The sequence below is a fragment of the Microtus oregoni genome, unplaced genomic scaffold (assembly GCF_018167655.1).
Source record: "Microtus oregoni isolate MIOR12 unplaced genomic scaffold, Mior012 000013F_ref0000133, whole genome shotgun sequence".
Classification (NCBI taxonomy): Eukaryota; Metazoa; Chordata; class Mammalia; order Rodentia; family Cricetidae; genus Microtus; species Microtus oregoni.
Window position 1 is genome coordinate 46,957,617 of NW_024543072.1, and position 24,351 is coordinate 46,981,967.

General features: G+C 46.5%; 1 protein-coding gene across 1 annotated transcript in view; it reads right to left on the reverse strand.

Moving 5' to 3' along the window:
* Positions 1-24,351, reverse strand: part of Niban1 (niban apoptosis regulator 1) — a 154,335-nt gene that overhangs the window by 20,132 nt on the left and 109,852 nt on the right. The window contains exons 6-11 of the mRNA XM_041663074.1: positions 20,038-20,153; positions 13,319-13,423; positions 12,873-13,035; positions 7,645-7,829; positions 4,266-4,427; positions 2,663-2,773 (exon numbers count right to left, since the gene is read on the reverse strand). Coding sequence (XP_041519008.1) covers positions 2,663-2,773; positions 4,266-4,427; positions 7,645-7,829; positions 12,873-13,035; positions 13,319-13,423; positions 20,038-20,153 — 842 coding nt within the window. The remainder of the gene's footprint in view (positions 1-2,662; positions 2,774-4,265; positions 4,428-7,644; positions 7,830-12,872; positions 13,036-13,318; positions 13,424-20,037; positions 20,154-24,351) is intronic.

Sequence of the window (24,351 nt, forward strand, 5' to 3'; positions counted from 1 at the left end):
AAAAAAAAGTCAACAAGAGCAGGCTCTTGGGAGCAGCCCATTTCCAGCCTGGTTTGTGTGTGGACGCCAGTACCTTGTGCACAGGTGCTCAGGAGAATTGCTGTGGGCATGTGAACACAATGGTTCAGCCAAAAGAAGAATGGCTGGAGAGGCACACGCTCACATTGGAAGTCATAAGGCCACCAAGTAGAGAGGCCATGGGGGAAGGTAGGAGAAGTAGAAACACCAGGGCCAAGAGCCTGATTCAAACATCAGTAGGCGCGTTCTTGCCGGAGGTGGAATCTGTTCTGTACTCATGGGACCACCCCTGGCAGGAACCTCTTTTTTTTTTTCTTTTAAAGTAGCAAATAGTTTATTGGTAAGTTCATGGTTTTAACTGTAACAGCAAGTTCATTTGAATAGGAACGTGGGGGTTTGAAAGAAAATGCCCCCAACAAAGGGAGTAGCACTATTTGGAGGTATGGCCTTGTTGAAGTGGGTGTGGCCTTGTTGGAGGAAGTGTGTCACTGTGGAGGCAGGCTTTGAGGTCTCCCTTATGCTCACGACATTGGCTGGTGTCTCAAACCACTTCCTGTTGCTTGTGACTCAGGATGTAAGAGCGCTCTGCTCCTTCTCCAGCACCACATCTGCCTGCACGCCATCATGCTTGATGCTTAACAGACTAAACCTCTGGACTGTAAGCCACCCCCAATTAAATGTTTTCCTTTATAAGAGTGGCCACAGCTATGGTGTCTCTTCACGGCAACAGATACCCTGATTAAGACAAGGAGACAATAAACAAGTCAAAAATGCTTGCAAATTGTCAGAAAATCTGTGACCATCTGGGCTGTTGCACAGAAATCCAAAATCACTGAAAAGCCAAATCTTGAAGTATATCTGTCCTCTTATTAGAGTAGGTCCCGGGTACCTGGTGTCTGCAGAACTGTGTAAGTTGTCACCTTCTAACTAAACACATAAGTACGGCTTTTACAGCTACCCGATGGGCTAGTAGTGAGAATTCTGTCTCCTTCTACAACAATTGCTCTTTTCCAAATATTTGATTTTTGGGTCACTTGAATGTTTTTGCAATTACAGTGTCACCTCTCTAAATAAAAGGGAAGTTAAGCTGGACATGGTGAAATGTAGCCTGTAGACCCAGGATGCTTGGGTTCAGGAATGCGAAACCATCAACAGCTGGACACCCATCACATAGGTCTATTTTACAGCCCACCCGATGTTTAGGGTGACTGCAAGGTTTCCAGGAAACCCCAACTCTAGAGCACATGTCAAAGCGTATGTGAGTCCCCCATGGTTGTGTATTTCCATGGCCCTGTTAGCTAGGCTGGCTACAACACTGACCTTAAGGTATTCTGGGTTCCTTTCAACCCCAACACCTGACAATAGGGACACCTTCCTGCCTCTGCCTCCTTCCTCTCCTGTCTGCCTACGCACTGGTGACTGTGGTTTGACCTTACCCTCAGTGCCACTGCTGGTGTCTTCTTGTGCTTCCACGGTCAACACTGCTTTTCATCACAACAGTTTGGGCACCAGAGATCCTGCTGCCTGAGTGGCATCAAGATGAGGCCTGGAACTCTGGAACCTTAGACCCGATGGGACATCCCTCAGACCTGAGAGAACATCCTCAGACCCTACAGGACTTCAATCTTCTGTTCTAAAGCACTGTTTTCTGGAAGCCCGAGGTGGCAGCAACAAGTGGATCAGGTGTAAACACAGTTTCAGCTCCAAGCTCGTGGTCCACGGCTGTGCTAAGCTTTAATAAATAAGTCCCGCTTCAGAGGACCGACTTCCTCATCTGCTATGGTGGGGGAGTCTCATAAGCTCAGTGAGAGTCAAAGAAAATGGTACATCTCTGGGGTCTGTTTCTCAACAGCCTTCAAACAGGCCCGAAGAAACGGCTTTGTGAGTAAAAGTGTTTCCTTGTCCTTTAGGAGGACCCAAATTCTGTCCCCAGCACCTACACTGGATGAGTGACAACTGCCTGTATTCCAGCTCTGGGGATCGGAATCCTCTTCTGGCCTCTATGGGAACCCACATACAGGTGGCGTGCATTCACACAGACACGTGCAAACACGCATAAATAATTAAAAACTAAAAAATATAAATCTTTGGAGTGACAACTTAGGAACAACAAATCTTAGGAACATGATTTTTAAAGGGCTTTAAATAAATACCAAATACATACAAGCTCCTATTGTCATGACAGTCTTATCATGGACTTATACCTAAAGTTCCTTAAATCCATCTCATGTGGCAGGTGTACTTTCCCTTGGGCTGGTTCCTTTGGCTCTAAGTTTTGGGTTTTATTTTAAATGTTACTAATCTCGTACTTGGAATGCTAGGCTGCAGCTGACCCAGTGTTATATTCTATGCAATATCTGTCACGGTGTTTGCAGTAGCCAGCCTACACATTTGTCAGGTTGTGAACGTGACCCCACAAGACTGCTAAGGCGTTAGTGCGGACGACATGTGGTTCCTGAAGACGCCACTAGATGGCAGGAGAGTCACGAGAGTCACGCTAGGGAAACCGCGGGGAACAATGGTCATCTGTGCTTTGGAAACGGGGATGGGGTGAAGGGGCGGTCAGGACATTTCCCACTAAGGAAAAGGAACAGGGGTCACAGTCTTGTCAGATGCTCCCCACAAATGAAGACAAAGCTCTTACCTTTAAGACACGGAGCTTAACCTTTTCGATGGTAGCCGCTGTTTTGGAAGCCTCTCCTTGGAGTTGTGGGGAGAGCAGCTGTTCAAACGTGAACACGGCGTTCTCCATGAGCTGTCCATCAATCAGGCCAACACAGAAAGAGACCACAGTCAGAGGCTGGGGACATGGGCCCGGCCTGCCTGCCTAGGCTCTGGCAGGAGGAGATGAACAGAGTTCCCCCATGCACAACTGTGGGGTGACACACGGCTCATCATCATACTCCCTGGATTGTGAAACAAAAATCCTAGTGGCCACTATGAGATGGGCAGAGGGTGGAAAACACCCTTCTTTATACATATATGCATGTCTGTCTGGCTTAAAATGGCATTCTTTTGTCCCCTCTTCTACCCATCATTCTTAACGGGAACGAAGCCCCGGTACGAAGGGACTTGGAGCCACGGACTCATTGTAGCCATTCTCCTCCTCCATGCTCTGGTGCCTCAGACACAGATCACATGACAAGGTGGGAGAAGGCCCCTCATCTAGAAGGACATAAGTCAGTCTGTAGCACATATTCCCTCTATTGACACCCTATCGTCCCATACGGCCCACTTCCTCTGCGAGGCTAGGGTTCCGGTTGGAATACGGAATGGTCCTCGTAGGCTCATTCCTGTTTATGAAAACTTGGTCCTCGGTGGGAAGGCACTGTGTGGGGAGGCTATTGAATCTTCAGGATTTGGGACCTTGCTGAAGGAGGCGGGGCCTTGCTGGGGGAGGCGGGGCCTTGCTGGAGGAGGTGGGGGCTTGAAGAATAGCATCGCCCCTCCTCCAGCGCAAACCCTTTCTGCTTCCTGGGTACCAGTCATGGGCTCCCACATCCCTTATATTTTTTAAGGCAGGGTTTCATCCAGCCTAGGTTGGCCTTAAACTTGCAATGTAGACAAAGAAGACTTTAAACCCCTGATTTGATCCTCCTGCCTCGACCTCCCCAATTCTGGAATTCAGGTGTAACTCTAGGTATCTGGCAGCCTCTTTCAGCTTCCAAGGGCATCTGCGTGTTCATGGTACACACGAGCAGACATGCACAAAAATACATGTAATAAAATATATCTTAAAAATAAAACTCAAATATGAAGCTGTAGCGGGTTTCCTTGTAATGAGGAAGGGAATTGAGCCAGTGTTTCTAGACCCTGGCTGCATGTTCGAAACAGTGGGAGATAAGTGGAGGACATTCTCTATGAGTCTCAAGTACATTATAAAACATATATATTAACACACACACACACACACACACACACACATAGTATTTGAAATCACTAGAGGTGGGGCACCACAACAGTAGTTCCCCCATGTGTTTCTAATATGCAGCCAAAGTCTGAAGCCTTGACTCAACCCATCAAATAATTACCAGCTAATGCTACTTTATTTCCCAGATTCTCATTTTCTGAGGAAAGATGAAGCCAGCTGGAAGGACAGCATGTGTCCTCAGTCAACCTGACTCTGGAAACAGGCCTCAATTCCCTGAGTGCAGAGCAGCCCCGCCGCATCTGCCTTCATACATTGCTCTTCTCCCTCCCTCCCCTCTTCTCATCCTCATCCTCCCTGGACACCCTTCAGCTCCCACCTCTTGCATGTAGTTCTGTGTCCTCTGGACCACCAGATCAACGTGAGGGAATCTGAAGCGGCTCTGCAGATCCAGCAGGCGCTCTGGAAGCAGGGTGACTTTAGTATAACAAGGTTCCATCGTCACAGAATCCAGAGGAAGCTTCATCAACTGGTCCAGGCGCTGCATTTAGGGGAAGGAGAAAAGCAAATGCCCTTAGGTGCAGGATTCTTTCCTTGATATTACACAGTACTAAGACCTACATTTGAAATGGTCAAACATATGTTAAGAGTGTTAGTTACAATTTGCACCACTCTAAGACATTGTCAACTGTTTTCTTTTTTTCTGTGATTCCCTAGGGCAGCTCTACCACTAGGAAAGAAACAGAAGAACCAATGAGTATCAGGAAGTCTCAGAGGCACACCCAAGCAGGGGCTCCAGTCTCTTGAAGTCCTCAGTAGCCTCCAAGTCCCCACTTCCTGAACTCAGGAAGCAGTCAGGCAGGCTCTTTGGCGGTGAAAAGTGTTTCTGGGCCCATGAGCCTGCATAAGATTCTTTAAGGGGTGGAAACTTGTTCCATATTCTAAGCTTAGCTTAAAATGCTTTTAAACTTGACCACCAGGAGCTTAAAATAAGCCGGAGAATGGGTGAAGACAGGGAGTTAAGTATTCACTTTAAGAAGCGAACAATGGAGCAGTCTGCTGAATTGGAATTAAAGATTAAAGGGGGAAAAACACGGTGTTACACCTCCTTTTGTCCTACAATTGAAAATGCATCAATTTCCTTTTTAAACATTTATTTTACTTTTAATTATGAGTATATGTGTGTCTGTACAAATATGTGCATGTGAGTGTAGGTACCCATGAAAGCCAGCAGAGGGCACCAGATCCCCGGGAGCTTGAGTTACTGGTGGTTGTGAGCCACCTGACATGGGTGCTGGGAACTAAATTTGGGTCCTATGAAAGATCAGCACTTGCACTTAACTGCTGAGCCATTAATCCAGCACCAGGAATATTTTACTTAAAATAATTAATTGAATAGGCCAGAGAGGAAAAGTGGGTGTCTATCTTATTACTATCAAATTGTTGAAAGTTTAAATAAGTGATAACACCCCTCACAGACCATAACATGGAGAGAAGGCTTCTTCCACAAACAAATCAGTACAATGCAAAATTTAAATTATGTTTTGAAGTTTGAGGTCAACATCTGTTAACATGAAAATATACCTTCCAACCTAGGAGTCTGCCCCACTGAAACAAAAGCATCAGGATACAAGGAATGTGTGCATAAATACTTACGCATGTGCCTATGATGTGTCAGGATGTGTGTACAAAGTTATTTATTACAGCTTTGCTCATGGTGTCTGCGATAATGGGATGGCTGAATAAACCACCGCACTTCTAAACATGAAATATTATGTTGTCATTATAAAAAGTGATTCAGAACTAGATCAGTTACCTTGGAAACAGTTTCATGAAATCATTTTGAAGAAGAAACCCGATAAGCAGCTTAGTATATAAAATAACTGTATTTTTATAGAAGTAAACAATGTAAGATACCAGCACTGAAATGTGTGTTTTCTATATCTTCTAAGAGGCGGAAAAAACAAAACAGTACAAGCTGAGTTGGTGCCATCTTTTTTTTTTTTTTTGGTGAAGAAGTGAGTGGCACCAGAAAATGAAGGGGAATAAAGGCAAGTTAAAACACACACACACACACACACACACACACACACACACATCTCCCATACGGGCATATGCACACATACACATGCACATATACAGTTGTAATAAGAAGCTCGAGGCATTCATGAAATGATCTTAGTTTTGTACAATCACATGTATGGGCATAAAGAAATGAAGAAAGCACAGCACAGGAGGGTAACTACGGCTTACAACAATCTATCATGTATTTTATAATGAGCTCGAAGAGCTGCCAGCACACAGAAATGAAAAATGTTTAAGGGAATAGAAGTGGTAATTACTTGTTGGATCATTCCACACCATCTGCACGTATAAACTGCTGAAACAGGCATATAGAAGCCGCTTTGGCTAAAAAAGCATTGACTCCTCAGGTAGGTCCACGGGTAACTAAAGCAGGATAAATAAAATGCTGGCATCTCTCCCTTCATTCAGGGTCTGCCTGTCCCTTTTACTTTGGCTGAGGCACAGAGATAAGTCATTGTCCTAAGCCTACAGTCACGCTGTATCCTAGGAGGAGCAGTGTTCCAGGATGTATCCACGGACAGACAAGGCCAGTTACCCTTGCAGGTGAGGCTACACCTGGAGCAGAAGAGAGCCTCCTGTAGGGGTCAGGTGACTCCCCAGAGGTGCTAGGGGTGATAGGGACAACCTGGAAGCTGGAGAGGGAGAGCTGGGGCAGTGCTCAGGGAGACCAGGACAGCTGATGGGGTCCCACACTCCATTTAAGCCTAAAGCACACGCCAGCACTCTAGAGACAGACTTGGTCTCTGGCCTCCTCTGTCTGCTCCTCTCCCAAGGTGCCACATGACCCCGTTCCTCCGCCTGTCACCATTATTCGTCTCTTTGATTGACATGTTGTGACAGATAGCCTGTTGTGGCTGCTGGAGCCAGGCTTCTGCCTTCAAAGATCTGGCTAACACTGCCACAAGGTAGCTCATAAATGTGTACAGTTACAATGTACCAACTAAAAGAAAAAACCCTTTTAAGTGATATCAGGAAGGGGGAGAGAGAAACAATTACCCTAACAAGTCCTATCCTTAATAATATGGTGAGCGCAAGGCAAGCGGCTAGTGTCTGTGTCAGCAAAGCTCCTCCGGAGTTCCTGCTAGCTCAGATCACGCCCTCCCCTACTTTCTGACTCAGTAGACTGAGGTGCCACTGCTGCTTACAGGCATGGCTTTATATCAGGAATCTACAGCTGTGGAAACAAGGCAGCAAGTGTTACTTAAAATAAAGAGATAGGCTTATATATGAACAAATAAAACATGCCGGTACGCACACAGGACTATTTCAGTCAAATGGAGGGCTTGGGAATGGAGGCAGAGGGACTAGGAGCAGTTGTTATCAGTTCTGGCTGCTAATTTTGCCTCTTTACAGACATAGAATTATATATTTGAGTTGGCTGTTTCACTTGTGCAAATATTATAGAAACCATTAATAAAGAAAATTAGGTGAATTTAGCTATGAATGGATGGATGGATGAGTTACATGGGTAGATGGCAGGAGTATCAGATAAGTGGATGGAAAGGAAAAGGAAAGAGGAGAGAGAAAGAGAGGTTAGAGGAGACCCAGAGGGAGAGGGGGAGACGGAATCGGAGGAGATGGGGAGAGGGGAAGGTCAAGGGGGGTGAGAGAAAGGCACCATGAAAAGCAGCCCAGTGCTGCTGGGAACACGGCTCCCCCGCGTGCTCTCCTACCTCCTTCAGCTGGACACTGTCCTGGGTGGCATGGCTCTGGCTGAGTTCATCTACTTCTCTCTCGAAGAGCGCCCGCACTTCACTGAAGCCTGAACTCACCGGCCCCATCACCTCCTCCAGAATGGACGCCAGGAACGGCTGTACGCTCTCACCACAGCTTTTCTCGGCTGGCTGAGCCACCATTGCTGAGGGAGGAAGAGGTCAAAGGGTAGCATGACTTCGGACAAAATTAGATTCACGGGCCACACCACAGCTAAATGGCCCCTGAGTGATTCCGATGGGCAGAGCAGGCTGGTATAATGGAGCCTTTGCCAGCATTCAACAGGCTGCAAACCCACTGGATGCTTTGAGACCTAGGGTGTCTCCAGGACATCTCCTGCCCCAAGCTTCATCCTGCCCTGGGAAGAATGTAGTTCTCTATTTGATCTCCACAAATGTTCGATGACCAGACAAGTTCACTCCCCACGGTCATCACCACAGATGAACACTTTGTCATATCAATAGCTTAATTAAGGCAAAACCAAAATATCTTTCTGATAAGGATGACAGGCTTAGTGGCCACACACACACACACACACACACACACACACACACACTAAAGGAATCAGGAGAGATGAAAACACCCTCACGGTCATTCTACCCTCTAGAGACAGACACCGTCTTTGGTCCGGCTCCATGAAGCTGAGAGGAGCAGGGAATCTGCATGGCTTGGGTGCAGAGGGCATATTCCTTGCCACCTAGGTTCAGAGGCAGCGATGTGGTTGTGAAGGAGGAGCACAATGCACAGATTGGGAAAACCAACTTGGTGGGGTTCAGTGGATCGATAGCTCTATCTATCACACAACCAAAACGGGAAGAACCAGCTGCCCGGGATGCCCTTTGGCCTTCCAAGGGGGGGGGGAGATAAAGAAAGCTGGCCACATTAGATGACTTTGCCAAGGTCAAGACTAATGTGCAAATGCAGGACTGTAATTCAGAACCGTTTCAGTTATTCTGGGCATGGCATTCGGGAACTCACTGCGCTGTGGGTTACCTGCTCAAGACCAGCAAGATGGCTCAGTAGGCGAAGGCACTTCCTGCCAAGCCTGATGACCTGAGGTGATTCCCCATGTGATGGAAAGAGAAAACTGGCTCCTGGCAGATGTTCTTTGACCTCCACACATGTGAAATATGCACACCCATGTGAGCACGTGTGCACACATACACAGACACACACATACAAAGAAATGATGCTTAAAAACAGCCAGCATTCAAGCAGGTAGCACTAACCGGACTTGGTGGTTTACCTAGGAGAGAGAACGAAGATGGCAGTGGGCGAGGAATGTGAGGGTGAGTGAGAGGGGAACCGAGAGTGGATATAATCAAGACATATCATATTCAGGTGTGAAATGATCAGAGCATAAATAAAAGGCCCCTTTTGATGGTAGATTCAAAAACGAAACAATTTGAGTTTTGTAAAATTTAAAAAAAGAAAAAAAAAGACTTGTTTGAAACCCAATTGCAGAAGTTCTTGCCAAGAAAAAGAAACTGCCGTAATTAGCTTTGTGAGAGGCGCTGTTGGAAAAGCATCTAATTGGGGTTTCAGGATAATCCTGAGCACTGACAATACACGGTGATGATCCCCCAGTGCCGGGGCTGGCATTTGTCAGGTGGGTAGAGACAGGTCGTGGTCCTCTCCTCAGCATCCTCTGCCTGCTATCACCTGCATTGTGCTCAGCCCTGACTCCACCCTTGGTCCAGTGTCTTCTCACCTGGGCCTTCCTTCCTCCACTTCTGCTGGTAAGCATCCTCTTCATCATGCCTTCAGGGTCCAGTTCATATGCCACATATCTGGGACAGCTAATGACCTCCCACTAGGGACAGCTAATGACCTCCCACTAGGGACAGCTAATGACCTCCCACTAAGGACAGCTAATGACCCCCTACTAGGGACAGCTAATGACCTCCCACTAAGGACAGCTAATGACCCCCCACTAGGGACAGCCTAACTTTGTGACCTGTGGCCTGCAGGTGTTTCCTACCAGGCTGAGTAAAGATTGAGTTCCACATACATACACTGTACCCTCTTCTAATTCAAGAGTCTCCCTATTGAGAAGCCTAGAAGGCTGGGGCTGGAGGGGCTGGAGGGGCTGGAGGAGAGGCTGGAGGGGCTGGAGGGGCTGGAGGGGCTGGAGGGGCTGGAGGGGCTGGAGGGGCTGGAGGGGCTGGAGGGGCTGGAGGGGCGGGGCCAGAGTCAGAGTCTGCTATACAGGAGCCTCAGGTCATCAGGAACATTCCTTAACCACAGTCTCAGATTTCTTATCTGTTAAATAGAGACCTTAGGAGCAATTATTCCAGGGCTTCGGTGAGGAGGAAACAGGCTTACCATTTCAGAGCGCTCAGAATGGTTGTGACCCTTAAGGAGCACAGAGCTGTGGGCTTTCTCGTATGTTCTAGTCACCTAATACTAAAGCAGGATCCTCCATAAGAGGCCCCCAGTTTTCTGAAATGGTCCCTTTTGTTCTGGCTTCTCTGGGAGCTTTTTATCACATTTTCTTCCTGTCTTGGCATCTACAAAATGGTGTCTTCCGTGTGTAAAAGTCTGTTGATGGGAAGCCTCTGGGTCCTTCCGCTCACAGGAGCAGAAAAAGTTCTTACTGACGATAATTGTGGAGCAGAACGGAAGATCAATGGCTTCACTCCCAACTGCCACATGGGTAGAAATGGAGAGACAACTCCTGTAGTGGTCGGAACAAGAATGGTCCCCATAGGCTCACACATTTTAATGCTTAGTCATTAGGGAGTAACCCTAATTGAAAAAGATTAGGAGGTGTGGCCTTGTTGGGGTGGGTGTGGTCTTGTTGGGGTAGGTGTGGTCTTAGGGTAGGTGTGGTCTTGTTGGGGTAGGTGTGGCCTTGTTAGGCTAGATGCAGCCACTGCATCGGAGGAAATGTGCCACTGGGAGTGGACTTTTGAAACCCACTGTGAGGTTTCAAAAGTCCAAGCCCGGCCCAGCGTCTGTCTGTCAGCAGCCTATGGATCCAGATACAGACTCTCAGCTACATCTTCCGTACCACGTGGGCCGCCATGCTCCCTAACATGACAATAATGGACAAAACCTCTGAAACTGTAAGTGAACCCCAATTGAATGCTCTCTTTTATAAGAGTTGCTGTGGTCATGGTGTCTCTTCACAACAATAGAACACTAACTAAGACAACTACTTAACGTTCCCCAAGCTTTCCCAAAACCTAACACCCTTCACTGATGCAGCTGGCTTCCTTCTTTGTTTTAAAGGTAGAGAAGCAGGGCTGCGTTAAAATCCCTCTGCTGTGTTTTCCTTCCTCTCTGCCTTTCTTCCTCCTTCCCCTCTTTCCTCTTTCTTTCTTTGCAATGCCACACTTTCTTTTCCAGCCTGGAACTCACCATCCTCCTGACCATGGTCTCCTGAATGTGAAAGATTACCAGTGAGCCTGCTGTAGCTGCCTGAATTCCCAGGGAGCCCGCTGGACCAGCCTGAATTCCCTCTGCTGTGTTTTCCTTCCTCTCTGCCTTTCTTCCTCCTTCCCCTCTTTCCTCTTTCTTTCTTTGCAATGCCACACTGTAGCTGTCTGAATTCCCAATGAGCCACTGTACCTCCCTGAACTTTGTTTTAGAAAAGGGTTGCCCATTACTTCCTTGCAAGAGTTATTTTAGGGAACAAGAGCTACTCTGGAAGCTTCAGAGGATTGGGTAAAGGGCTCTGGTCTAATTTCAGTCTGGGTAGTTAGGCCCGGACGGGTCTGAGAGAACCGAATTTTGGCAGTTTTAGGTATACATGGAATTGCAACATACACTCCCGCTATATCGGCTGTGAGGCTGGACAATATCAAACAGAAATCACCCTGATGCTAATCTGTACCTGGCTTTGGAGGCAATGCAGAAACAGGCCCCCAAACACCACACACTTGTACAGTAAAGTCTCTTCTTACCTCCTTGCAGGAGGAAGCATCTAAGAGCTCTGAAGCATGCTGGGCTGTGGTATGAAGAAGCTAATCTGCAGGGCAGACAACACCCCTGGTAGACAGACCACCGTGGGAGCACAGGATCTCAAGCTCCATGGCTAGCTCAGAAGGCACTTAGCAAACGTTCAGCGTGTGAGCAATCATCTGCTCACTGACTATCCGGAGCCACTACTAAGGAACAATCACTGAGAGGCTTACACTCCCTCCCTTCACAGAAACTTTAGGCATGCTCTGCACATAGGGCTCAGGACTCAGAAAGACTATGGAACTGCAGATCTTGCCTACCCTACAGATCCTGCCAAGGCTACTAAAGGCCTTTGTGTGGGGAGGGCCAGCCGTTTCCTGCCAAGGGCCGGACAATAGAGATCTGTGGCTCTGCAGTCCCAGCTCCGACTTAAGGTTCCAACAGCTCAGTTCTCTGATGTGGCCGCATGAAGCAGCTTAGGCTGTGAACTCATGGAAGAGCACAACTGTGTTCAATATGACGTCATTTACGAAAACAAGCGGGACCATGCCCAGCTTGAAGACCGCAGTTTGCCAGGCACACTCTCGTCAGCCCTTCCAATTGCAGATTAGGAGACTAAGGCAGAAGCCAAGTGCTACCTTCAATAACACTCGACTGGCTAGTACGTACACTGACTTGGGATCACAGATACAGATTGACCAACCATAAGCAAAAATTGGAGGCTTTTCTCTCAAAGAAAATTACATTCTTTACCACGATACACAGGCACCCATCACCAGGCAGGAAGCAAATTCCCTCCACCTTGAGTCTACAAGACATCCAGGGTAAGATGAGGGTCCTTAATAATAAGACAGCTAGTCCCACTATAGCGGCTATTGTCTCCCCTCAATTCCCTCCGCTTAATCCTTCTCTGAAGCCAGGTGTACTTTCTGAGGGCAACTGGTTCTGGGACCCCAAATCCTGGGACACTAAAATTCCTGCTATCAAACGACACAGTCTTTCACTAGAACCTTGCACATCCAACCGTACACCTCTTAAGCCTTAAGTCATCTTTGGTTTATGATACTGAATACGATGCAGATGTCACAGTTGTGTTGGGAACAACAGGGAAGTCTGCACTTGATCACTGCAGACATTTTCCCCTGGGCATTTCCAGCCTGTGATTGATGGAGTCCATAGATGTGAGAGCCCTGGGAAGAGAGGGCCAACACATTCCCTCTCTGTGTGCTTCTCCAAGGGGATGGCTCATTTATTTGGACCAGCAGGGGGTTACTCCACCAACCTCTGATCTTCCCAGTTAGGAAGTTCTTTGAGTTGACAATCTGGTCCATGTCTGAGCGGATGGTCCCTTCCAGGCCCTTTGTCAGGGCTCTGCACTCCTCCTTCAAGGCGCTTAATCCTTCCGACACTTGGTGCTGAACCAGACCGTAGGCCTCCTCCAGGAGCTGTAACACGGAGCAGCACATGACCCGTGACTAAAGGAGCTACAGAAGGGAGGGAAGCAGACCCAGCACAGACTCACACGTAAACAAAACGGAGCACACATTCAAGCTTCAAGTTCAACTCTGTTTAGATTAGTTCTTATGTCAGTGAGACTGAGCAGGCTCAAGGTAGACATTTTTCTACCTAGGAAGGAGTTATTTTAAAACAACACCACATGCCTGAAAAAGTAAAGAGATGGGAATGTTCTCCTTGACAGCACAGTTGCAAAGCAACATGGCCGCTTACCCCAAACCAGGCCCGCTTCCTGTCGTTCTTCTTCCCTTTCAGTTTAGGCAGCAGATCGGTCTGAAGGGTTGGCAGGAGCTCCTCCATCACCAGGTTACTCAGGACCTGCAGGGTAAAGGAGGCCGCAGGACATCAGTGGATGAAGGCCAGCTAGAGGTCTCATGACAGCACCCCTGGGCTACACAGGCTCAGAGGCGGGGGAATGAGGACTGAAAGAATATGAGTGTTGACGCTGGGCATGGGACTTAAGGCTGTGCACATGATAAGTGCATGAAATCTTGGTTCACAAGTTCAGAAGCGAATATTCTTCAGCATTCACAGGGAACAGAAGTGTCTCTATTCCTGTTATCTCAAAGGGAAGAACATTTTCCTCAAATTCAAACTCCATGTTCGTGCTAAAAGGACCTCATGCATTTAGAATGAGAAAAGAGCTTCTTTTTTTCCCCAACATATTTTTTAGTGATTATTTGGGAGTTTCACATAATGCACACTGATCCCATTCACTTCCCAGTTTTTGTGACCTTCTCCACGCCCCCCCCCCAAAAAAAGGAAAGCAAAGAAAAAATAGCAATACCAAAGGAAAAAAAAATACCAAGTCTATTTTGTATTACCCATATACTCACCGAAGCATGGTCAAACTCCCAGTGTCCGGATTCTTAAAGAAAACCTCGTCCTTCCCCACCCCTACGATTTCAGAATCCATCAGCTGTGAAGAGCTACCCTTCAGCATCCCTATCACAGTTTTTAAGAGTTGAGAGGGAGCTTTCAATGACAGATAAGTCATCCTTAAACAGGAGACTCAAGTTTGATTGTGATGGCCTAAGACTGATGGTCTTCCAGGATTGCCACTCTCTCTCAAGCCTCCTGTCTCGTTCTCCTTACCCCTACTCTTCCCACACACGCTTTCCACTCTTACACAAAGAAGGGAGGGACAGAGTAAAGAAGAAGCAACAACTGCTGACCACTCCAGGCTCGCCCTGCACTGCCCAGTCCAGCCCTTGTGTTGGCCATTCACTGCTAGCATGCCAAAGGAAAGAGCTAGAGGGGGTGCCAGGGGAGATAGAGCTGAGGTAATGGACGAAACTAGAGAAGCTCTTCAAGGTGGTTGGCTAAACCTCCTCCGAAGAGATAGAGCCTAAAGGGACCCTGGAAAGAAGAAAGAGAATGTACCTAAGAGATAAGGGAGAAGATGAAGCTGGTGAAAACAGAAATGGACAGTGGGAACCAGAGAACCAGAGATGTCAACACAGACCAGGTGCAGAGAGCTGAAGGCATTGTAGATACCAGTGTGTGTGTGTGTGTGTGTGTGTGTGTGTGTGTGTGTGTGTATACCTGGGCACTGCCTACTTTGAAGTATGATTTGTGAAAGGACGTTTTGCTAGATGTGGTTGCACGTGCCTATAGTCCCAGTGCTTAAGAGGTTGAGAGAGGAGGACTGAACATCCCCAGGTCAGTGTGAGCTACATGGTGAGATCCTGTCTCAAAACAAAACAACCAAGACAAAGCATCAGAATTGGTTCACTTGTCTTTAATTAAGTTCACATTGTTAAGCAACAGAACATTTCATTGTTTCACTGTGTTTTAAAGGGGAGGGGCATACGTCCTTAACAAATGTCTCCCAGGCTGCATGGCTATGGGAGAAAGATTTTTGCTTTATATTTTGGAAGGACTGTCTCTTGGTTCCCAGGAGAAGGGATTTCCTTCCAGGTACATAGAGCCATCTGGGCTAATGTCTAAGGCATAAAAGAGCTAAAATTCTTTCTTTGTTCTCTTCCCCCACTCTGCTTTCTGTGTTTAATGTCATGGAACCAAGAGACCGGTTAAAACCTGACCCCTCAAACTGGCTACTGGTCTGTCAGCTTTGCAGCAATGTCGAGAAGATGGAATCCCTTACAAGAGCAAGCAGCTGGCTCCTTCTCTTGGATGTAGGCTATCAGATGGATAATTCTGCCATTTCCCTGTCGTTTCCTGAAAGCCAAGGTTGGCTAGTGGGAATGCGCTCTGCCACACACTAACTGTGAAGCACCAACCCTTAAGCCTTCCCTGTTGACGGAATGAAGACAACACTGTGTTTTAGTGGCAGCTTTCTGTTACAGTCATCCACCGAAGAAGGGAGCGGGGAAGTTGCTACACGCTTTTACTTGTCCATGTACTAGCTGGAATATCATGACTGTTTATGAAAAGTACCATTAAGAAGTCTGGACCCGCCGGGCGGTGGTGGCGCACGCCTTTAATTCCAGCACTCGGGAGGCAGAGGCAGGCGGATCTCTGTGAGTTCGAGACCAGCCTGGTCTACAAGAGCTAGTTCCAGGACAGGCTTCAAAGCCACAGAGAAACCCTGTCTCGAAAAGCCAAAAAAAAAAAAAAAAAAAAAAAAAAAAAAAAAAAAAAAAAAAAAAAAAAAGAAGTCTGGACCCCGCTAGGCAAGCAATAGAAGATAAATTAGCACTAAATACTATGAAACAATTTGACATTTGTGGGCTAAGCATAATTAAGGGGACATCAAGAGTTTTCAGAGTGCTTGGCAGGAATGTTTCCAAATCTATCCTAAAGTTCTGTGCTGATCAAGGCCCCTGCTCCTTGGATCTGAGTGGTACTCCACATGTCCACTCATGAGGCCCCACCCTTCCTCCTCTGCTCCCAGGGCTGACTTGGGGTGTCTCTGCTGCTCAGACTCATTTAACCAGGAGTCTTCTCAGGATCACAGCTTGGCTGCAAGAGCAGCCTGCAGACAATGTCTGCTAGGAGGGAGGGCATTGCTGAGAAGGGCAGCAGGCAGCAGAACACATGATCGCTCGAGACGTCTGGTCTCTGAAGTGGAAATGATATTCATCCCAAACAACCGACCTCCCCCTTCTCATAAAAATTCAATACATTGGGAAGTAAGGAAGTTCTCTCTGTGCTCACTGGCCAGCCATAAGGCAATGGACACCCTCACAAGGCTCACTGGACATGGTCTTTCTCCAGGGCTGCATTAAGGCAGGGTAGAACTTGCTGGACTGAGGGACAAGCAGGCTGCTCCCCTGGGCCCTTGGACTCCTGGGAAAGAAGCTGCTGGCTTCATACAGCCTGAAGGGCTTCTGTCTGCTGCAGTGTGGATCTACCTAAGCGATGAAGATACAGAGACAGGGCTTTCACAGGCCTTGAAAATTCACTGAGGGACTTGTGTTTGCCTCTCTTAACCACTCTCTGTGGCTAAGAGATGAATCCTCCCCACATCGTGCCTTTTTTTTTTTTTTGAGGAAATTATAAGAAACTTGACATATGAAAATATCATGGAAATCAGCATGTTCAGCAATTCAATTCAATGGGTAACTCCTGGTACGCAGGTCCCACCCCGAGCAAGTAAGTTCTAGTTTGGAACCTATGCCCAAGAGTTACCGAGTCTGGCATGAGGAGAGAGAGCTAAGAGGGATGGAGACGAAAGCAAAACTTACTGAGAAATGACATCACGGTTGCAAAGTCTTAGCTGCAAGAATCACAATAACCCTAGTTTGTCCTTCTTCCGAAACCGGATTGATTGTGAGCATGAGTGTGAACAGATTTGAGAAGACACAAATGTTATACACAAAGGCCAAAGAAAACCGACATTCCATTTGGGTGGGCTTACAGTTTTCTGGTCTTTCCCACACAATGTTCCAAGAAATTTGCTCCTATTTTACAACTTAGGGACTTAAAAAGAAAATATGCTTGGGAAAATAAAAAAGAGGGGGAAGAGAAGCTAACGCGGGTGGTGAGTGGGTAGGGGTTGGGAATAGCCCTGAAGCTGGTAGGGCCTGTGGTGCGGAGGCCCGACCATACTCATCCCCTCACACCAGCTCCATCCTGACACTACTTTGTCCCTCTCCTGTCCATTCAGGGTGACCTGACCTGGCCTCTCTCCATAAGCAATGTCCTGAGTCTGTGGGCTTTTTGAGGGAAAGTAACTAGTATAATAATAACAAAATAATAAAAGTTCTCTGACCTCCCCATCAAATAAAATGCACTGTGCTTTAATTTTCATAATCTTATATTTTGAAAAGGAGAGAAGATGGTTGGAAATTTTAACTGCTGGGACGTGGAGATTAAAATTTCATCACACATACAGGAAAACAAATATGCCATCAGATTAATCGAAATGAACAACCAGGCAGGGCATGGTGGTGGATGCCTCTAATATGTGACTAAGGAAGCTGAGTTGGGTAAGGCAAGAGTTTGAGGTCAGCCTGAGGTACATGCTGAGACTCTATCCCCAAACAATAACAACAAAGCCCAAACCACTCACGGACAGTCACACCACAGTGCCCCCAAACAACCAGAGCGCACTCATGGACGGTCACACCACTGTGCCCCAAAACAACCAGAGCGCACTCATGGACGGTCACACCACTGTGCCCCCAAACAGTCACACCACCGTGCCCCCAAACAACCGGAGCACGCTCACGGACGGCCATGCCACCCTGCTTCCTGTCAGATGGAAAGCTGTGAGGAGGGGCGAGTCTAAGAAAGGAGGAAGCCCCTTCTGAGGGCAGGGCCTGTGTCTGACTGGACTCTTGGCCCTGTGTTACTGAAGGACTGTAGATGAGTGTGTCTACTTAGAGGGTCACACTCATGGCCATCTGAATAATGACCAGACTCGGAGGAACGGCAACACCTCAGTGTGGGACATTTTCTGGTCCTACAACCAGGCAGCTCTGTGGGAATCACGAACCCGGCTCCCCTACCTGGCTAATTTAAAGGTAAATAATAAATACACCTGGTCCCTGCAGCTACCTGACAATTTTGCAGGTTGCTTTCTCTTGGGATTTGACAGTGCTCACAGCTCATACTGACAAGTAGAAAATATGTTGATGTTTTTACCAGCATACAAATACAAATACCTAACAGCCTGCCAGGCATGCTATTCTGAGACACTGCTCTGCCTGGACCTTTGCCTAAAATAATCATCACCATGTAGGCCTGCCATGCTCGCGTGAGTTATTACTATGACAAGAACGACATATAAAGGGTCATTCAGCTCTCTTGCACCTTATATAGCACATAGCACGTTAGCCTAAAGGAAGAAGTAGACAGAAAACACACACACATACACGCACACACATACACACACACATGTTAGCCTAAAAGACAAAGCAGACAGAACACACACACACACACACATTAGCCTAAAGGAAAAAGTAGGCAGAAAACACACATATACACCTAACCCTGAAATACTAAACCCTGGAAAAGATCTATTAAGTATTTGTTTTCAGGATAAAGGAATGTGAACTGACATGTTATTAAGACTGTGAGTGAAGGAAGATAGGAAGCGAGTGGCGTAGCCCAAGCTCAGGAGATGATAGCCGGTCTAGCTCCATGGTTAGTGTTAGGCTCCTGGGTGGGGCAGAGGACAGCCTTCCTTTGCCATCTGTCCACTCACATTTAACCCTGAGACCACCATCTGCACAGGCAGGACCATTCTCTCATGCGAGCTCTGAGCCACAAGCCCCCAACATAATGCCTGGCATGGAGTGGGCACTCAGTAAAGTTACTGTGTGCACAACACTGTGCGGGTCCCTTGGCTGTTCCGTGCCTCCCAGTTCCCTCGTCCAAGCTTCCCTTCCCACTCCTCAAGATGAACAGACCGAGGATCTGAACATTATGAAGTACCACACAGAGCATTTTAATGCAGAGCTCTCTGCTAGCTAAATATGTTGTCTATTTGCTAGGCTAGTCAGTAGCAAATGCTTCTACTTCTTACACTCTGGGTTTTCTTTGGGGCATAAAGTATTGTAAATCTCAACTTCTCAAAGTTGTCCATGGATGCACTTCTGCAAAGTGTCAGAGACTAAGGACTGTTAGAAACTCTAAAGTGGCCTCGGGTTGGGAATATACAAATATACGTGTGGGTGGACTGAAGAGCAAAGGAAGGCCTTATGTCTGCCCTGAAGTGAAATGGACAGGAAAGACCTTGCGTCTGGCTTTGAGAGAGATGTTTCAGCAAAGCCTCTGCTATGTTTGGATTAATCAGTAGAGGCTGAGAAATTGTCTTGGAGCTGTTTAAACCTTGAAGAACTGCTGCGTCTGGGGAGAATCTGCACTTGGTGTACGTGAGAGCTTGCAGCTGCACCGGCCTTGGTCCTAAGACACTCCTGGCAGACCTGGAGTTCTTACTTTTGATTATGGCTCCCCACGAACAAAAGGGACTGATATTTGTGGGCGCTGTCTGCTCTCACGGGCAGCAAGGGCAAGATGACTTTGGTAGCCCAGCCCCTATTAACCTTGTGTAACTGGAGTGAGCTAGCTGGGTGTCAGTCTTTTCCAAGAAGGCTGAACCCCACTGCTCCTTCGGAAAATGAAGACTTAGCATCTTGGTGAGCATCTCTCTCTACTGCAGCATCTACAACCCAACATTAAACATTATGTGGATATATATATATATATATATATATATATATATATCCAACAGAGAGAGACAAGAAGCCTTCAACTCAGCTTCAAACAACCAGAAACACGTCCATCACTGTGCACAAATGTCTGACTTTTACATTTACTGACCCAGCAGAAGTGTTGTGGGCTGAATGCCAGCTCTGCTGGTCTGCATATTAGGTACCCGATGGCTTAGTGATAAGATGCTTTCAGATAACTGAGGGAAGTGTTTTGGGAACCACATTCTATCCATGCAGCTTTCTGCGGATCATGTGTTGAATGGCCTTGATCTCCTCCAACACAGACAGAGGATCTGAGGCCCACATTACCTGGACTTCATCCCCAGTGATCATCTCCCAAGAGCCATAGTGACCCTTCTCCTGCCGGAAGAACTGCACGGCTTCTAAAAAGGCTTGGGCTTCAAATGTCGTCTGCTTCATATAATCTAAAAGAAAGAAAAGGGGTGTTTAATACAGAGAAAGGAGGCTTTGCATTTTTCTGTGGTTCTTTAAGTAAAAGGAAGTAACATTTTCTATATAACATTTCTATTATAAGTCACAAAACTATGAGAACACAGAAAACTAAGCAAGTAGTTCATTAGGAGTCCATTTGTGTATGTATGTATATATATATGTATGTATATATGTATATATACATATATATGTATATATATATATATACACACACACACATATGTATATACGCATCACTGCTTACTCGCCATCCACACCAGTAATTTCATCACTTACTGAGCGAAGTGCTCAGAACCACCATCACCTTCCCCCTACCTCTCTCTCTCTCCCTCCCTCACCTCAAATGCTTTCCCCAGGCACCCAGTGAGTGCCACCATTAAACAAGCCTATCACACGAACAATCCATTAGTGGTACATCTGAACTCAAGCTAAAGTCCAATTTCTCTGTGAGCTGACATCAGCCCTTTCTGTCAAAAGCATGTCTATATAGAATGCTAATTTATGCAAATTAAAATGATAATTGATGACACATAGCACAGTACTATTTATTTAAGCACATCACCTATTTCATTGAGAACTGACAGAAATCCCAGAGGAGAGCATTGTTAATGCCTCCTTTGACGGAGGAGGCTGACAAGGCACAGAAAGCTGAATAAACTGCTGGAGGTCACACAGGCAGCGAGTGGAGGATCCAGGTAGAGCTGGGGAGGGTACCTGACTTTCAGCCTGCTTCTAATCATCACATTACCCGTCCAAACTTGATGAGCTTGTCCCTCAAAAAGATATGGCCTTTCTTTCTTTCTTTCTTTCTTTTTGAGACAGGGTTTCTCTGTGTAGCCCTGGTTATCCCGGAATTTGCTCTGTAGACCAGGCTGGCCTAGAACTCACAAAGATCCACCTGCCTCTGCCTCCCAAGTGCTGGGATTAAAGGCGTGCACCACCACCGCCCAACAAATACTACATTTTAATGGTGTCATTTTAATGTCTTAGAAATAATATCTCACCAGAAAGGAATGATTGACCAGTGGTGGGATTCAAAGTATGGAGCTGGGACTTAATAACCTTCTGGAAATTCCTTAAGCCACACTATGTGTCCTCCTTCCCAGCACCTAAAACTAGCTTGTGGTTTGTGGTTTGGTTTGGTTTTGATATTTTTGCTTTTTGTTTGTTTGTTTTGTTTTTCTTAGGATTTTCTGAAGTACTCACTCTATAGCCCAGGTACACTTGGAACTCACAATTCTGTCCCAGCCTCCTGGGTGCTAGAATTACAGGCATGTGTCACCACATCAGCTAAAACCAGATCTTGGAGGAGGAAATGGTAACAGAATTGTAACAATTTTGATGTGGGAAATGGACTTTAAAAAGAATCATGAAACAGCAAGATGGCTCAGAGGATAAAGGTGTTTGCCACTGTGGTGGTTTGAAAGAAAACGGCCTCCAAAAGGTCTGGCCCTATTAGGAGGTGTGGCCTTGTTGGAGCAGATAGGGCCTTGCTAGAGGAAGTGTGTCACTGTGAAGGCAGGCTTTGAGGTCTCAAATATACCCAAACCACGTCCAGGGTCTCAGGACCACTTCCTCTTGTCTATGAGTCAAGATGTAAGAACTCTCAGCTCCCTCTCCAGCACCGTGTGTGCCTGCAAGCTGCCACACTCCCAGCTGCCATGTCCCACCTTGATGATAATGGACTAAACCTCTGAACTAAGTGAGCCACCACAATTTAATGTTTTTCCTTTCTGAGAGCTGCTGTGATCATGGTGTCTCTTCACAGCAATGGAAACCCTAACTAAGACAGCCACCAAGCTTGATGACCTGCGTTCAATCCCTGAGACATACAGGGTAGAGGAAAGAACCTACTCCTACAAATTAGCTTCTGACCCCTGTCATGGCACACATACATACACACAATCAATTATTCCATCAATAAATGTAATTAAAATTAAAAATAGTCTAAACAGGCACTTTTGGGAGTGCAACTCAGTGGTAGAGCTCACTTAGCAGGCATTGGTTCTTTTTTTTTTTTTTTTTTTTTTTGGTTTTTTGAGACAGCGTTTCTCTGTGGGTTTGGAGCCTGTCCTGGAACTAGCTCTGTAGACCAGGCTGGTTTCGAACTCACAGAGATCCACTTGCCTCTGCCTCCCAAGTGCTGGGATTAAAGGCCTGAGCCACCACTGCCCAGCGCAGGCATTGGTTCTAAATCTGATAAGCTTTATACCCAACACACACACACACACACACACACACACACACACACACACCTAATCAAATCATAAAGAAATCCACTCCTAGAATGGGGAAGTGGAGGGAGGTTAAAGGGCAAGCTTCCACTACCAAAATGGCACACGGCTCTCTTGCTAGAAACCACAGTCTATATATAATCTATCATTGTCAAGTATTGGTGCTATTAAAATGAAGGCAGCTGGCTCACTGCAGACAGGGGTGGCATCAGAGTTCTAGCTCAGCAGAATTACTCAGTCATAAATGGTTGTTACAGGGACTGGGCATAACTTAAGACAATCAGTCTGCCCTGGCAGGTAGCAACCAACTGACAGTGTGGATTACCTTCCTTTGAGATTGGTTTACTACATTATAAAGCACTCGGCACTTAAAAGAAGAAACACAGCTCAGGGCACAGTATCTACAAGAGTTAAAGAAGTCATAGTCAGGGTGCCACAAAGCCTAGGAGGGACACCTTCAAAATCACGGACAAGGAACCAACATCTCTTAACATCAACACAGAGTTTTGCTCAAAGGGGAAAACTGAAAAAGTGGCCTGCCCTACAAATCAAGTTTTCAAATTGAAGTATCTTCTTTCTTGTTATTTTTCTTGGCTTGGCAACTCATTCAGTGTTTAACCTCAGAGGATTAGAAAATGAACATTAAAGTCGTCCAATACAATTGCCAATGCCAGCAGCGGCGCTCTCCCCAGAGGGGATGTGACCCAGGGCTCAGCACACTGGGAAGGACTGGATGGAGCGCGATGGAAATTGTAATTATCATGTGGAGACTCAAGATGACTCATGGGCTCTTATTTTTAACAGCTGTTTTCATTTTCAACCTAAGGAAACAAAGAGATGGGGAGAAAAAGTGACTCTGTATTTGGATCAGGGGAGAATGGCCAAGGAACAGAGGTTTGGATCCCTCAGTGACAAGCAATCTGACTTCTCTTACTTCTTCCCCGGCTGACCTCGGTAACTGCAGGAGATACTTTATAACCTGTCCATGGCCTTCTATGTCTACACCAAAACAAACTGACATGTATTCTGGTGAGAATACTGCTAAAGGTTTTGGGGGGAAATGGAAGAAAATAGGATTTGGAGACAATGATATTAGCTTTAGAAAAAAAAAAAAAGCCAAAGAAGAAATGTCAGAAAGCAAGCATGCAATGGTCTGGGAATGGCACACCTTCTCCTTAGAGGAGAACGGGATAAGGGACAAAATGGTTACAAAAGAAACCACAGTTAGTCAACAGTGGAATTTAGGAAATAGAGAGCTCTCATCATTAGGACAAATAAAATTTTAACTTTCCTCTTTCTGTAGTCAGGAAAAGATCTATGTTGCCATTTGTCGTTAGATTTTAGACTTTTAAGCAAATTAAACAAATTAATTTATGAAGAACTTAGAGGGGAAATCCGCCACAGAGTACGTTTCTCTGTGAGTGTCTGTTCTGGTCAAAACTCAAAAGGCAATCGCTAGTTCACTAAGCAAACAGAGAAAGACAGCTGTACAGCGCAGTTGTAAAATGACCTTCGTCTCTCTGGTTGTTTCAAGAGGCAAAGCTGAAGTCAGTACAGGTGTTTGAGAGAAAGCAGATTCCCAACTCGATCAGCATCCTGTTCTCAAGGGAAAACATTGCAGCTGCGCAGCTGCCCTCCCTCCTGCCAATGAGGGGCCAGGGAGTTTAGCACCACACCGTGGCCTCCAGCATCAGTGGTTTGGGCTCTTCCGTGAAGCTTTCCCTCTGCAGGAAAGCAAGTAGGCCAGAATTCCCTTTTCCCACGTGCTGTAAGACTATACAAAAGGCCACACGTACCAGGAAGAGCAACTTAGGCATTTCTTAAAGCCGAATGAAGAAATTGATGGGGCGGTACTTCCCTAGCTGAAGGTCACACAGCTGGTCAGAGTATTAGTCAAGAGCCGATATATCCTGCGTGGCCTTGGCATTCACACTTG